This window comes from Mauremys mutica, chromosome 2 (assembly GCF_020497125.1).
Source record: "Mauremys mutica isolate MM-2020 ecotype Southern chromosome 2, ASM2049712v1, whole genome shotgun sequence".
Classification (NCBI taxonomy): Eukaryota; Metazoa; Chordata; order Testudines; family Geoemydidae; genus Mauremys; species Mauremys mutica.
The window spans coordinates 180,583,577-180,598,701 of NC_059073.1; the positions used below are offsets into that span (position 1 = coordinate 180,583,577).

General features: G+C 40.5%; 1 protein-coding gene across 4 annotated transcripts in view; it reads right to left on the bottom strand.

The window, feature by feature from the left end:
- Positions 1–15,125, bottom strand: part of CEP72 (centrosomal protein 72) — a 76,325-nt gene that overhangs the window by 30,683 nt on the left and 30,517 nt on the right. For all 4 annotated transcript variants that reach the window (XM_045005876.1, XM_045005875.1, XR_006576994.1 and 1 more), the window contains exons 2-6: positions 11,510–11,637; positions 9,542–9,734; positions 4,992–5,106; positions 3,715–3,893; positions 2,852–2,955 (exon numbers count right to left, since the gene is read on the bottom strand). In XM_045005876.1, coding sequence (XP_044861811.1) covers positions 2,852–2,955; positions 3,715–3,893; positions 4,992–5,106; positions 9,542–9,734; positions 11,510–11,637 — 719 coding nt within the window. The remainder of the gene's footprint in view (positions 1–2,851; positions 2,956–3,714; positions 3,894–4,991; positions 5,107–9,541; positions 9,735–11,509; positions 11,638–15,125) is intronic.

Below are 15,125 nucleotides of genomic sequence, written 5' to 3' on the forward strand. Positions count from 1 at the left end.
TGTATTTTAAAATATACCTCTACCCTGATATAACGCGACCCGATATAACACGAATTCGGATATAATGCGGTAAAGCAGCGCTCCGGGGGGGCGGGGCTGCGGGGCTCCGGATCAAAGCAAGTTCAATATAACGCGGATTCACCTATAACACGGTAAGATTTTTTGGCTCCCAAGGACAGCGTTATATCGGGGTAGAGGTGTAATATTGTTTTTAAAGTGCAAAGATAGTTGCACTTTCGAGCACACATTGTAACTGGCTTGGAACGTTGAACAGTTTATTAAAAAACATTTCTAAACTTTAGTTCATCTTTACGTAAAGTGTACCACCACTTAGACCCCAATCCCAGAAAGTCTTGTATGCAGGTGCTTAACTTTAAGCATCTGTGCAATTCAATTTATTTCAAATGGATTACACACATGCTCAAAATTAAGCACCTGCATCAATCTTTGCAGTATTGGGGCCCTACAGTTTACAATTCAGTAGAAATTTTGGCAGGTAATGTCTTCCCTGAATTACATGTCCTTATAGGAAATACAGTTAAGTGAATGATAGATTAACAAGAAAACATTTCCAAAGAGCTTGTCTAGAGTTTTCCTTTTCTCACTAGTTTTTGCCCCTTTCAAAAGGGAGATAGAAAACAAATGTTGAAGCTAATACAGAACAATACTCAGCTTATTATTACTGGACCAGAACAGTGAAATATTTAGCAAGATGTTCATGGCATCTTGGGGTGCGAATCTGCCACACACTAAACCATCCAGGCAGACCCTGCTGATGGGTGTTAACAATTTGTTAGTGCACTTTGATCTAGTCCAGAGAACTACATCAAAGCACACTAACAAACTGTTAATACGTATCATCAGGGTCCACATGGACATTTGGTCCATGGCAGGCTAGGGCAGGGAACATTCACACCCCCGTTTACAGCAAACTAAATGTTCACCTAGACAAGCTCTTACCCTGAATTAGTGCAAAATTCTAGGGAATAATTTAAGAGTGATTTCTGAAACTCTATTCTCACTTTAACTCATATCTTACCCTTTGGGGGAAAAAATTATTCTGGGCCAGACTCAGTCTTTATGTGCAAATACTATTTTTCTCCAGGACTCAGAAAGCACCCCCCTATTTAAAGCAGCAACTCCCTCACAAACAAACCTGAGTAAACAGATGGGCTTTGCAATGTGACCCAAAGATTAAGAATCTTAAGCTCTCTCTTTCCCAAAGAAGGGAGCAAGATCTATAACTGAGTCTCCTCTGAAAAACACCCTGCTATGAGACCCCTCATGTAAATTTGGGGCCAGTCAATTTATGGAGACTTGATGGTCTCAATCAGACAAAAGCATAAGGAGAGAGGTGGCTGCTAAAGTAGTTGGGGCCCAAACCAATCATTAATTTCTGAGCAAAAAAACAAAACAAAAAAAAACAGTATCTTGAACTGTATCCAGATTAAATTGGCAACCAATGAAGTCTCGGGAGCATAAATTTAAATGGCCCTTTTCTAAAATACCACTGAGTCTGCCCACATTCTGCATTAGCCTCTCTTTGCATGCAATACTACTAAGCAGTGGAAGTGCCAAAACCAGAATAGCCTTGGTTTAAAAGGGAAGGGGCTGCTGACAGGGCCTGCTCCATGAAGGAAACCTAGGCTTTGGAGCTCACTCTCCTCCTGACCCAAATTAGTCCAAAGCTGTTTACCTTCAAGACACTGAAAACACCTCTATTTGCTCAAGATTTTGGAGAAGGATCTCTTTAGCTTTCCTTTTTAATTTTGGCTAAATGGGTAATGTTAGGTTACTTGTCTTGATTAATATTTTTCCATTACCTGTCAAAAGCACCTACACACAAGAGACACTTTTGTGAACGTTGTGAACGTAAACTGAAATCTATTCAGGCAAAAGTGGTCATTATATATGGCTCTGAGCATTAAAATTTAAATTCCTTGGATTCTGGCACGTACCAGGTCAGTGCCAAATGGGGACTAAAACCAACCTGCACATTAGTAATTGCATGTATTGATGGATACTGTGATTCTACGACTGATTTTAATCAGCATCCACCCATTTCTGCCAAAGAGATTTTGCCTGTCAGGCACCTCACATTCTTTTGGAACTATATTAATAAAAACAAACCAACCACACAATAAAAACAGAGCTCCATTTTGAACTTGTTTTCTACTAACCAACTCACAGAACACTAAGGGTATGTCTACACTGCAATAAAAGATGCATGGCTGACCTGGGTCAGCTGATTTTTTTGTTTTGGCTCGCAGGGCTCTAAGACTCCACAAAGGGGGAGGGGCTCAGAATCTGGACTCCCGCTGGAGCCCTAATGTCTGCATTGCAATTTTATAGCCCTGCAGTTCAGAATGGAGTCAGCTGACTGGGCCAGTTGCAGGTGTACTGGAGGTCTTATCACAGTGCAGATGTATGCAAAAGGGAGTCCTAAAATTTCCCACTGTTGCTACCACTGTTGCAGCTCTATTGATGGTAGCACTGGTATGAGGGTTAGTATAGTCTAACTGCCAGCATTTTAATCATTGTATTACCTAACCCTACTCAGAGCAGGACTCATTGTGATTAAAATAGTGGTAGCCACAAGAGTCTTGATCCAATAGTGGTAGCCATCCCATTTTTAAACCAATACCATCAATTGAACTAAGCTGAATATACCACACAAAGACTAGATTCAAACATATAAGATCACTTCATTTACAGCCAGAGAAAGGGCATTCCTACAAGTCTGCACTTGTGTCTCTAATGTTTCTCCTAAAATCTCTACAGTAGCTTACAGGCTTAAATAGTTAAAGACAGACAACACAATACAAGTTTGTTTGACTGGGGTTTTTTTTACCATAGGCATATTTGCTTGTTGCTTCCGCATTTGTAGGCTGATGGGTCTGGTTTCGGATTTCCTATTCATAGTAATGCCAACATTATCTTCAATATTGCGAATACCTTGGGAAATAAGAGACTTAATTAAAGTTTAGTAGTTTTATAAAACAGGCTAAGTTTAATAGGGTTGCAACAGAATAGATATATGTGTGAAGGGAGTGTTATATAGAGTCACAGGGCCTCCCTAGATCCTGGAGGATTGATCCACTAGTTTGAGGAGTCAATCTTCCTGCTACTTTTACAGGGGTCCAATCCAGCCCCACCCCATTCCCAAATGGGAAAGGAAGTCCCTCAACACACTTTTCTTTCCAATATGTGGAAATAGCTCAAGGGGGAGGCCCAGAATTCTTAGGGCTCCAATATAAGCTTCTGGATATAGTACTTTCATGGAGGGAAAGTACGACTATTCCACCTCTACCGAGCTCTTTTGGACTTACGTTATGATTTTTATTTTATAGGAGTATTTTATTTCATGGTATTTTTCAAAGTTTCTGCTAAGGGATGTGTCACAAGATAATGGAGGTTTTACTCAATTTCTCTTCCATATAGCACGTTTCATATAAAATATGATACATAATGAAGATTTTAAATGGAAAAGTAAGCAAAGAATATCAATGAACAATACAGTTCAATACATAAAAATCTTTAATTTTAGTCTTTTGTTTATTTTATGCAAGCAAAGTAAGTAGACTGCTTTAAAAATGCTAAAGTGATGCATTTGAAAATATTCAAAGACAGAGAAGATATGGCCTCTAAACTCTGAAGATCTCCTTTTTAAACTATTCACTAATTACCTACTTTTTAAAAGGTATATCAACATACTTTGTAAGCTGTGAAATTCTACTTCAGGGTCCTTTTTAGCAGATCCTGTTATTCCAAGAGGTTTGCTCAAGTCCCATTCACACTTTGTAATTAAGTTTAGCACTGCTTCATCTTCTTCATCCATCACTGAACACTTCCTTGACATGGAGTTAATATATGCTATCCGTGGCTGGCCAGATCTGTTAAGGAAAATATGCTGTCACACTGTCACCTTATTTTAATGTTGTGGTTCCCTGTATTTAAAGATCCTTTTTGTGTTGACAAAAAACAACTTTAAACATTGATACTCAGTAAAATAAGTAGTGAACCAGCCCAGTTTTTTATTCTAGGTAAAACATTAGTTGTCTTACAAGATACTGAATAAAGCACTAGATTGACTTAGGAGATCTGGTTTTAATTCCTAGCTCTGCCACAAACTTCCTGTGTGATTTTTTTAGGCCATTCACTTAATCTGAGTCCCAGTTTCCCATCTATAAAATGGGAATAATACAGTCTCTCTTCTACCTTTTGTCTGTGTTTGTCTGCAACTGACTCCAATCTATATTGTAATTATTGCGGGGAGGGGGAGAATGAATGATAATATGTTAAAAGGAAGTCAAGTATCAGAGGGGTAGCCGTGTTAGTCTGGTTCTGTAGAAGCAGCATGAGCTTTCGTGGGTGAATACATCCGAAGAAGTGGGTATTCACCCACGAAAGCTCATGCTGCAAAACGTCTGTTAGTCTATAAGGTGCCACAGGATTCTTTGCTGCTTCATGTTAAAAGGAAATTTTCCAACACATTTTTAGAAGTAAAATTAAAATGCTATGATTTGTATGCAACTGCCCAGCTAATTTAAGGTTGATGATAAACTTTTAAAACAAAATTTTAAATTTGCTGTAAGTTTAGAAATATTTAGAAAGAATTCAATTCTTAAGATTTAAAAAAGCAAAAACAGCACATGAAATTTACAGCATGACAAGATTAACACCTGCTAGTACAGGTAAAGTTTGTAACAGTGGTACCATGAACCAATTTCTTCAATTAAATAATATTTTTGGAGATATGTGCTCAATCACAACAGCTCCTGAAAAGTAAAGTAGTTACAGCTGAACTCATAGGATTTACACTGACGGGATAAGAGAGCCTGGAAGATTTTCCATGTTTCCACAGCTGTACTTTTTGATTCTTGCACTAAGAATGTTTATAAGCTTGCCTAAGTGCAATATTTGTTTTTTAATTAAGCTCTAATTTCCTTTCCAACACTTCAAAACTACCGCTTCTGTTACTTTGTTCATACCTTTCAATTTCATTCACTTTTGCTGTTGGTGAAGAATCTTTTAATTCAAATGCATGATCTGTGGTGAAATGCAAAAGGGATGCTTTTCGTTCACTATCTCTCACTGGTCGATCATCTAGAAAAAAATCCACACAAAAAGGAATCACTATCATTAATATTTTTCACTATAGCTTTTAACTCAGGAAATCAGAGCGGTATCATGGCACTTTCAACCTGACTACATTTACAGAAGATAAACTTCTGATAATCAGTGAGGGCACAGGTTTCATCATGTCAGTTTTAAGGAAAACACATAATGTGCTCCTAATGGCGAAGAAAAGGCCAAAAGTTAAAAAAAAAAATCTATTTCTGAAAGTTCCATTCATAGTGAAAACAACACGTGCATATGCCTAGGCTCGTGTTATAGAACATAATTGCTATTCCAGTGCCAAGTTTTGTAAACCCAACCCACTCTCTGGGGGCTTAAAGTTTTATGTCTGGGTTTTGTACGTTTTTTACCTTTTACACTAATCTCATAATACATTTGTAGGAAAACAACCCCTTCACATTTAAATAGACTGTACCAGAGAGGAATGATTCTCCTCACCCTGATAGAAGGTGTTGGAAGCCCCGTTGGGAGCTGAAGGTCAGCCACTGCTGACTGAGTGGACCAGGTATAGCTTATTAAGGGAGAATGGCAGACAGGAAAGGAAGCCTGGAAACAGCATGTGGCGGTGGATATAATAGGGCAGGGAAGGCTGAGCCTGCCCGGGCACAGCAGCGACGTCCGGACACCAGTTTTGGGTTTGGAGGGGGAAGTTTTTCTTATTTTTATGCTCCATACAGGTTCTGGGGCAGCCAAGGAGGTGGTATCTGCTATTCAGCTTCCTGGTTCATCAGTAATCTCCCTGGACTCCAGAGAGATTACTGATGATGCTGAGTAACATATACAGCCTCCTCAGCCACCCCAGTACCTTCATGGAGCATATCAAAAGCTAAGGTTCTTCTCACAGAAGAGAAGAGCTTTTCAGCAGGGCAGTTTAGGTCTGGGAAGGCACAGTGCTATAGGGGGGCTCCGGCTGGCATGGGGATTCTCTGACCATGCGGGGGGATCAGGGCTCCAGCTGGCCCAGGGCTGCTCTGGCTGGGAGGGGGGCGGGGGCGTGAGAAGACTTGGGGCTCCACCAGGCGGGGGTTGTGACTCCGGCCGCAAGGGGTGGCCCTTAGGGCTCCGGCTGCAGGGGCCTTGGGCGGAAGGGGCGGAGCTGGGGGCTAGCCTCCCCAACGGAGGGCTCCACCCACCGCCCATGGGTTCATGTAACGTGAATTTGGAATTACAGTAGAACACCTTGGAAATGGAGGTTGTTCATAACTCTGAACAAAACGTTATAGTTCTTTCAAAAGCGTACAACTGAACATTGACATAATACAGCTTTGAAACTTTACTACGCAGAAGATAAATGCTGCTTTTTTTTTTTTTTTTTTTAAATACTTTCGTTTAACACAGTACTATACTGTACTGTATTTGTGAGGTTTTTGTTTTGTTTTTGTCTCTGCTGCTGCCTGATTGCGTACTTCCGGTTCCAAATGAAGTGTGTGATTGACTGCTCAGTTCGCAATTCTGAAGTTCTACTGTACCTTTTCGTTAATGAAACCAGAGGCCATGAGCCATAACCTTTTAGTTGAATCCTGACTCCACTGAAGTCAACAGCAAAACTTCTATTGATTTCGAGTGGGCCAAGATTTCTCCCTTTGACTCCACAATGAAAATGGAGCTTTATATTTGGGGCTGACTGGCAACTCCACTCACATAGACATAAGTGAATTCTGTTCTAAGGCTAGCAGGAGGGGAAGATGGCCTCAATGACCATTATACAAAGAAAATTAGGACAATTAACTACTCAAAGTGACAAAAGTTAAAGGGAGGTTTGTATTTGCCATGTTTTGTTTTTTGTTTTTTTTAAAGTTAACATCTTGCTCTGGTAATACAGCTGCATGTACCCAACATTCCCTTTTAAAGGATCCTGATACTTAAATCTTTTAACTTACAAAGCCACAAACTACACTATTGACAGCAAAAGATACGCAAAACTACAGACACTACTGAAAATGGGTCACTGTTCTGAACAATTCTATGGGAAGAGGAGAAGACAAGTTCTCAGAGTGATATTTTAAATAGTTAGTTCTTCTGTTTTGATATAACTGTTGGATTGGTTCACAGAAGCGAACAGAATCCTACAGGGAGCAGGATATGGTTTTCTTCCCTACGTATCCACTAGTAATAGGTTAGTTGTGGGCACAAGTCTTGATAAGCATTATCAAGAAGTTTGAAATACAAATAAATGCAAGGAGGAAACAGTAAGCTCTTATCAAAACATTTACGTATACAGTTAATTTGCGCAGCAGCTGTGTGCATATTTGTGTGTCTAATTAATCAAATCATATGTTCATAGAAATGATTGATACAAAAGCATAACAGAAAAGAGCACCCATTCATATTACAAAATGTTTACTCTGAACCTTTATTCAAAACATCTTTATTCAGAAAAAAGTATTTTGCATTTTCAAAACACATAGTCAACCTTGGTAATGTTTTTTTCGTATTAAAAATAGGGTGGGATTTTCAAAAGCTCTCAGTGTTGGCCTTATTCTTCTACCGCTGAAGACAACGGAAGCAAAAGTTAGACCAGTGGTGAGCACATTAGAAAAATCACACCCATAAAGTCTCTATAAAAAACTGCACTAAAAGAACATCTGCAATGGGATATTGGAATGATCTAAAATTGTTTAACAAAGTACTGAATACCCCAAATAATCATGTTATGAAGGTTTTTGCACATCAGCTTTGAACTTCATTATTTATTTAAGTTATTGCAACAGCCAGCCCTGCTGCTGATAAATGACATTGGCTCTGTCTCAGACCCTAGCATGCACTAGCCATTATACAAAGTAAAACTATTTCCCCATGCCTATTTTTCCCCTCCTACAGTTCCTCACATCTCCTTGTCAATTGCTGGAAATGGGCCATTTTCATTACCACTACAAACAAACAGGTTTTTTTCTCTCCTGCTGATAATAGCTCACCTTAACGGATCACTCTCCTTATAGTGTGTATAGTAACACCCATTGTTTCATGTTCTCTGTGTGTATATCTCTATCTCTATATATCTCTTCCAACTCTATTTTCCACTACATGCATCTGATGAAGTGGGCTGTAGCCCACGAAAGCTTATGCTCAAATAAATGTGTTAGTCTCTAAGGTGCCACAAGTACTCCTGTTCTTTTTGCGGATACAGACTAACACAGCTGCTACTCTGTAAGCTGGTAATGTCACCTCAGCCACAGAATGCTGTTGGAGCTATGTGCTAAATCTGTCACTTCATGCTATTGGTACAGCACATGGCTCCTACTGATTCCTGAACCAACACACAATTTAAAATAAATAAATAAATAAAAATCCTGCTCTAAAGAGCTTACAGTTTAATTTAAGACAAGTTGCATTCACAAAGAAGCACAAGCATGATGGTAATAAAAAACATGCTTTAATGTAGGTTAGCTATGTGCACAGGTAGATGGTCTCCAGTCAATCGATCTAGATATCTTAGGTACATATATGGCCCCCATTATCACAGTATTTGAGCGTCTCAGTGTCTTTAATGTGTTTATCCTCACAACATCCGGTGAGGCAGAGAAGTACTATTCTCTCTCTATTGCCCAGCTACAGAACTGAGGCATAGAGACTAAGGCTTGGATTCACAAATGTATTTAGATTCCTTACATCCACTGATTTCACAGGTTAGGAGCTTTTGTGGATCTGGACCTAAGTGACTTGCCCAAGGTCACCCAGGAACCCTGTGGCAGAGCAGGAAACTGACCCTGGGTCTCCTGAGTCCCAGGCTAGCTCTTTAGTCACTGGCCTTCCTCTCTATCATATTCTTTCATATTTTTAAAAAAGTTATAAATAAAAAAATGGTATCAGAAGTCCTATTGACCATTTAGCTAGCCATTATTATGTTAACAAAGGTATCCCTCCACCTGGAAAGCCATTTTGTTCCATACATTTAAGAAATACCACCAAAACCACATTTTTAAAAGTACATATATAAAGAATAAATATGGATATGGTATAAAGCAGGAGTTGGCAACCTCTGGCACGCGGGCTGGGCCAGTTCGTTTACCTGCCGTGTCAGCAGGTTCAGCCAATCGCGGCTCCCACTCGCCGCGGTTCGCCGTTCCAGGCCAATGGGGGCGGCAGGAAGCCGCGACCAGCACATCCCTCGGCCCGCAGGGCTTCCCGCCACCCCCATTGGCTGAACCTGCCGACGCGGCAGGTAAACAAACTTGCCCAGCCCGACAGGGTGCTTACCCTGGTGAGCCACGTGCCAGAGGTTGCCAACCCCTGGTATAAAGGTTTCACTGGCACTTATATGGAATAAATTGCATAAATCACACACCACAGACACATTCTCAATACATACACATATATATTTCTCTTTCATATAAAATACCTAATACCATATCTAAAATTTCAAGAACTCAAGCTAAGTTTTGAAGTTCTGAATTGTACTTACCTAATCGTCTAAGGTTAGGAAGCATGTGCACAACAAAAAGACGATAATCAGACTCATTTTTAACTACAGGGTTCAGACGGAGGTCCACTTCCTTGAGTGCAGTTAAACTATGAAGTCGAAATATTTCTGATAGTGATGAAATGTGATTGTAATAGAGATTGAGCTTTTCTAAAAATATGAGATGCTGAATACCCTGTTAATGTATAGAAAATAGAAACCATATTAGTTTGTACTCACATATGACTTGAATAAACTTTACGTTTTCATAGAGTGAAATACACTAAGTCACTGATATAAATCAAAGCCAGGCAACTAGTGATTTAATAGTCTTTACCATCTGCCTGTAGCTATTTGGTGGCCTATGTGAAACGAGTTGCTGGTCTCAGTCTAGGTTCTAGTGCACACATGAACATTTTTTAAAGCCTCAAACAAAAATCACAAGCGACATCATTTGTTATTTTTTTTTGGCTGTATCAAAAACTATCCTCCAAGAAGATATTCCTTCCAAACAAGGGTTGTAGCTGAGTGCTAGAGCACTTGGGGACAACTTAATAACTGTTGCCCATGCCATATCTGTTATGTGCATATAAAGCCCTTCTGTCTTCTAGTGACATCTTTAAATATTTAAAAATTTCTAGTGATTTCTTTAATTTCTTACAACAACATTTTTGAAGTTAACATTACCCGGTATTTTGCTGAGCAAGATGAACAATTAGTTAAGAGTGGTGAAATTTAAATGTAAACTGAGCACCTCTTAAGTACACCTCTACCTCGATATAACGCTGTCCTTGGGAGCCAAAAAATCTTATCGTGTTACAAGTGAAACCGTGTTATATTGGACTTGCTTTGATCCACCGGAGTGCGCAGCCCCGCGCCCCCGGAGCACCGCTTTACTGCGTTATATCCAAATTCGTGTTATATCAGGTGGTGTTATATCAAGGTAGTGGTGTACTGACATTCATCAATTTGAGCTCTTCAAGCTATCAAGAAATGTTACAGATATTATGTAAAATGAAGTAATATAGCATATTGATGCTGTTCTTCACAAAAAGGGTTGAGATAAGCGATTACATACTTACACTTTGTTCTTGCAAAGATTTAAGCACATGTTTATTTCTACCCACATGAAGAGTCCTGATGACAATGGTTGAACTCTTGTGTTTAAATTAAGCATGAGTGTAAGTCTTTTTAACCTGAAAAAAGGTGATGGATTGATAGCACTTGAAACTAAAATCCTCCTTCAACTACAAAGGTGCTATAGCACAGGCTTGGCAATGCATGTTTCCCCATACTAAACCATTGAAATGCCACAGTCTTCAAGAAAGACAACCTATAAGTTTAATATGTTTAAATTCAGACTCCATGCCAGCTTTTGCTGAGACTATGACCAAGGGTGCCAATTATAATCTGGACTCCAGCCCACTTGGAATTAGACTAAAACTACAAAATCATTTCACACAGTGCTCTGAACAGCCACCAGAAAATATTTTTTGACCACTAATCCAAACTAGATTCAAAATTGTCATTTGGAGACAACACACTCTGTATTCTGTTACCAATCCTCCAAAGCCATCCAACTCCATTTACTTGTGAGTAGTTTTTTTGTTTGTTTGTTTGTTTTTAAACAAGCGTTTGCAGGATCAGGGACTAAATCTGGATCTGCATGCTGTGCTGGTGATGGAACAGGTAGTGAGCCTGCTCACAAAATACTTATTTGCTTTACAGATACTGAATTTCAAGGTTATCAGAAGGTAAACTGGCTCCCTCTCCACCTGTACCCTCCATTATTTTTCCATAAGGTACCAGGTTTGCAAAGCACAAAAAACCCCCGATATTGTTCCAACCTCCATAAAACCCTCAATATGACTGCCCCAATCCTCGTCCCTTCTCCATGACTTCAAGACCCAACCCAGTTCCTGTTATATATATCTTAAATAATCATTTAAAAAAATTAAACAAAACACGTACCTCCAAGCTAACCAATGCATTGCGAGAGAGGTCTAAGGATTTTAGGCGAGTGAAATTTTTCAGAGAATTTCCTAAATGAGTAATCTTTTCATGATAAGTTCCAGGAAGAGACAATGATCGGACATCAGCTACAATGAGAAAATGTGAAACCTGAATATATTTATCATAAGAAAAATTAAGTTATTGAAATTATTCTAATTATTTTAAATACACCTGATATTGAAGTGACAGACAATGCAAGATACATGTTTAATTTTTTTTTGTGATCTTAGGATTGTGTGTGTCAACGACTTGGAGAATATTTATCATTGGCAAGTGGAGCTAACAATGACAGGGATTGGCCTCCTTGTGCCTATGAGGGCAGATTTTAAAAACTGCCTGCGGATATGCTGCTTGGTAGAACTGCAAAGAGGACCTAGGCAGAGATAACACACTTTCCATCTGTAATGCTTCCCACCAAGCTGTCTGCATGGAAATTGAGCCACAAAGGCAGAGGACAATCCCACAGAAAGCAACACTTCCGCTTCCATTCTCAAAATTCTAATGACATTCACATGTGGCCAAAGAGGGGTGCACCTGTAAATTACGGTATGTTTCTTGCAGTCAGATTACATCTATATCAACTTTTGACCAGAGTATACCTATTTCAACTAAATAGATCTGTGGCAGTTTCTTATGAAGCCACTAAATTACTACACTAAAATCCAGTTTCTAACCAACAGTTATGCCATGTTCTAATGGATTTATTGGCATGTACCCAAGCAGCCTTTTTGTACTTGTCTTCTGGGTCTATGTGATGAAATAAAACCTCTTCCCTAGTTCTTTTAGCAGAAACAGCTTATATTTCATCAGATAAATAACCAAATGGCCAAAAAACCAAGTGCAGGTCATGTGGGGCTTGACTGTGATGGACTGTAAGCACCTGCTGAGCATACACACTGTTCCTATAGAAATCAATAGGACATGAGGGTGCTCAGCACCTTGCTGCAGACATTTAGCACCTTTTGGATCAAACCCTCACAGTTAAGAGCAAGAATGTGCTTTACCTTCTGTTCCTAGATCAAATAACATAAAAGTATTATTAGTGATGTGCTCAGGGCTGTTCTGTAGTGAGGTCAGATCACGGCAGAAGGGTGGATCAGCACTTTTGCAGCATGGAGGATGCTATTTTGTTCTCAAAATGGCATGCTTCCCATAGCATGATGCATTGCAAGATCATGCCACATGAAACATTGCATTTGGTAGAGCAAAATGGCATCCTCCGACAGCAGGAACTCATGTAAATTGTACATGCAAGGTCACACCACATGGAGGATGCCATTTTAGGATAAAATGGATCCTCCGCACAGCATGACCCTACAAGCACCATGTGTGTGAGTTCATGCTGGTGGGGGCATTCTGGTAGATGCCCTTTCAGGACTACACCACTGCCTCAGGGATGTCAGAATTGAATAAGAAGAAATTAAATGGTCATCTATTCTCCTCTGTGTGCAGTTGCAGTTAAAAAGAAAAGTCACTATTGTAAAAGGTCTGCTTAGTCATACAAAAGCAATAGTGAGCAGGAAGATTTCTATGATAGATAGGGAGCTCAATGCCATTGTGATGGGGGCATTTACCTCACACAGATGGTGAAACAGTTAAGGTGGGCTGGTGAGGCCAATTAACACACCTGATTTCACCTACAGGGTGGGCCAGGCCTATTTAAAAATGAAGCTCAGCTAGAGAGGAGTTGGGTGGTTTCTATAAAAGGAGGAAAACCAAAGCAGAAGGAGGCTACATGGAAAGACCTCTGCAGTCCCTCTCTGAGTACCAGAGACTGTATGCAGGAGGTACAGAGATGTCACTGGGATGGAACATGCTCTGCCAGTGAGCACTGAAGAAAAAAAAAAGGGGGGGGGCAGGACCTGGACTCCAGGAAAGAAATCCAGCAAGGCACTCAACTGAAGAGCTTCAGGAGGGAGTTTATATGCCTGGGGCAGGTTCTGATGGAAAAGTGAAAGGAACTTCTTGAGTGGACTTGATAAAAGCCAACAGATAGGCAGACAATATTAGGGATAGACAGAAGAGGAGGATCCAAAGAAGAGGCAAGGCTCCAGGGAAGTAACTTGTGAGAGTGAGCATTCTCCAGAAGAATAGAAAGCTGGGGGAGACTCCAGGATGGACTAAAAATTTAAACCTGAAGGAAGGGACAGAAGTTGCTTTCGTTTTGGTTTGTATTTCGCTTTTGAGTTTGGTTGAAATACTCCAGGGAAAAGTCCTAGGGCCAGTATTCCGACAGAAAAAGGGAATGGAAGAGGAGCCCTGGAAGGGCAGGAGATGTCATATTGATGACCAGTGCTGTGTGGGACAAGGTCCCTTTGGGACGTTGATACTGTGGCAGAGGAGAGTCTTTAACGTGGCCTGGCTGGAGATCTGAGTCACAGGAGAGACACTGCAGTGCCAGAGTGGATGTCAGCAGGGAGTGCTAGATGAGTAAAGAGTTAATACCCACACCCAGCCATAAGGGGGTACATCAGTAATGAGTCCACTCTTCTATAGCCATTTAATACTGCAGAATCCAGGCTTGATTTGAAGAAAAAAAAAAGGTACAACTGGGTGCTGTGGGTACAACCCACACTAAGTGCTAGTCTACACTAAGGTCATGCTACAGTGGTGCAGCTGTAGTGCATCTGATGAAGATGCTCTCCTATTGACATAATTACTACACCTCAATGAGAGGTCAGTGGGAGAGCATCTCCCAGCAACACAGTGCAGTGTAGACACTGTTTTAAGTCAATGTATCCTGTGTCACAAAAGGGTGATTTTTTCACACTCCTGAGTGACTTAAGTGGTAGTGTAGATAAGCCCTTAGTGGAAATGTGGTATCATACCACACTAAAGGAAACACTGGGAGCTTCTGAGCATAGCAATGCTGAATCATAGAATATTGGGGTTGGAAGGGGCCTCAGGAGATCATCTGGTCCAACCCCCCCCCGCTCAAAGCAGGACAAATCCCCAGAGAATTTTTTTTTTTAACCCCAGATCCCTAAATGGTACCCATGTGGTTTTCCTTACGTGAAAGTTTTGCAGCCACTGCTTGTCATCCCAGATGTGCATGATAATGTGATCCCAACACTCAGTGCTTGTTTCAAGAGCTCAATAGCAGTGTTCCATTGTGGTCAGCATCTCCATGAATGCCACAAACAATCTCATGTCGTAGCTACTAGGTGTGATGAAATCAACATCAAACTTCTCTTGCCTTTTTAGTTTAAGGAATAACTCCACTGCTACATTAGTGAGAGCGAGTAGCATAGAATCATAGACTATCAGGGTTGGAAGGGACCTCAGGAGGTCATCTAGTCCAACCCCCTGCTCAAAACAGCACCAATCCCCAGACAGATTTTTACCACAGTTCTCTAAATGGCCACCTCAAGGATTGAACTCACAACCCTTGTTTTAGCAGGCCAATGCTCAAACCACTGAGCTACTGGAAGTTGACCACTAGGAGTTCCTAAGCATATAGATCAGGGGCGGGCAAACTTTTTGGCCAGAGGGCTGCATCAGGTTTCAGAAATTGTATGGAGGGCTGGTTAGGTGTGGCTCAGCCCCCAATCCCTGCTTCTCACCCACTGACACC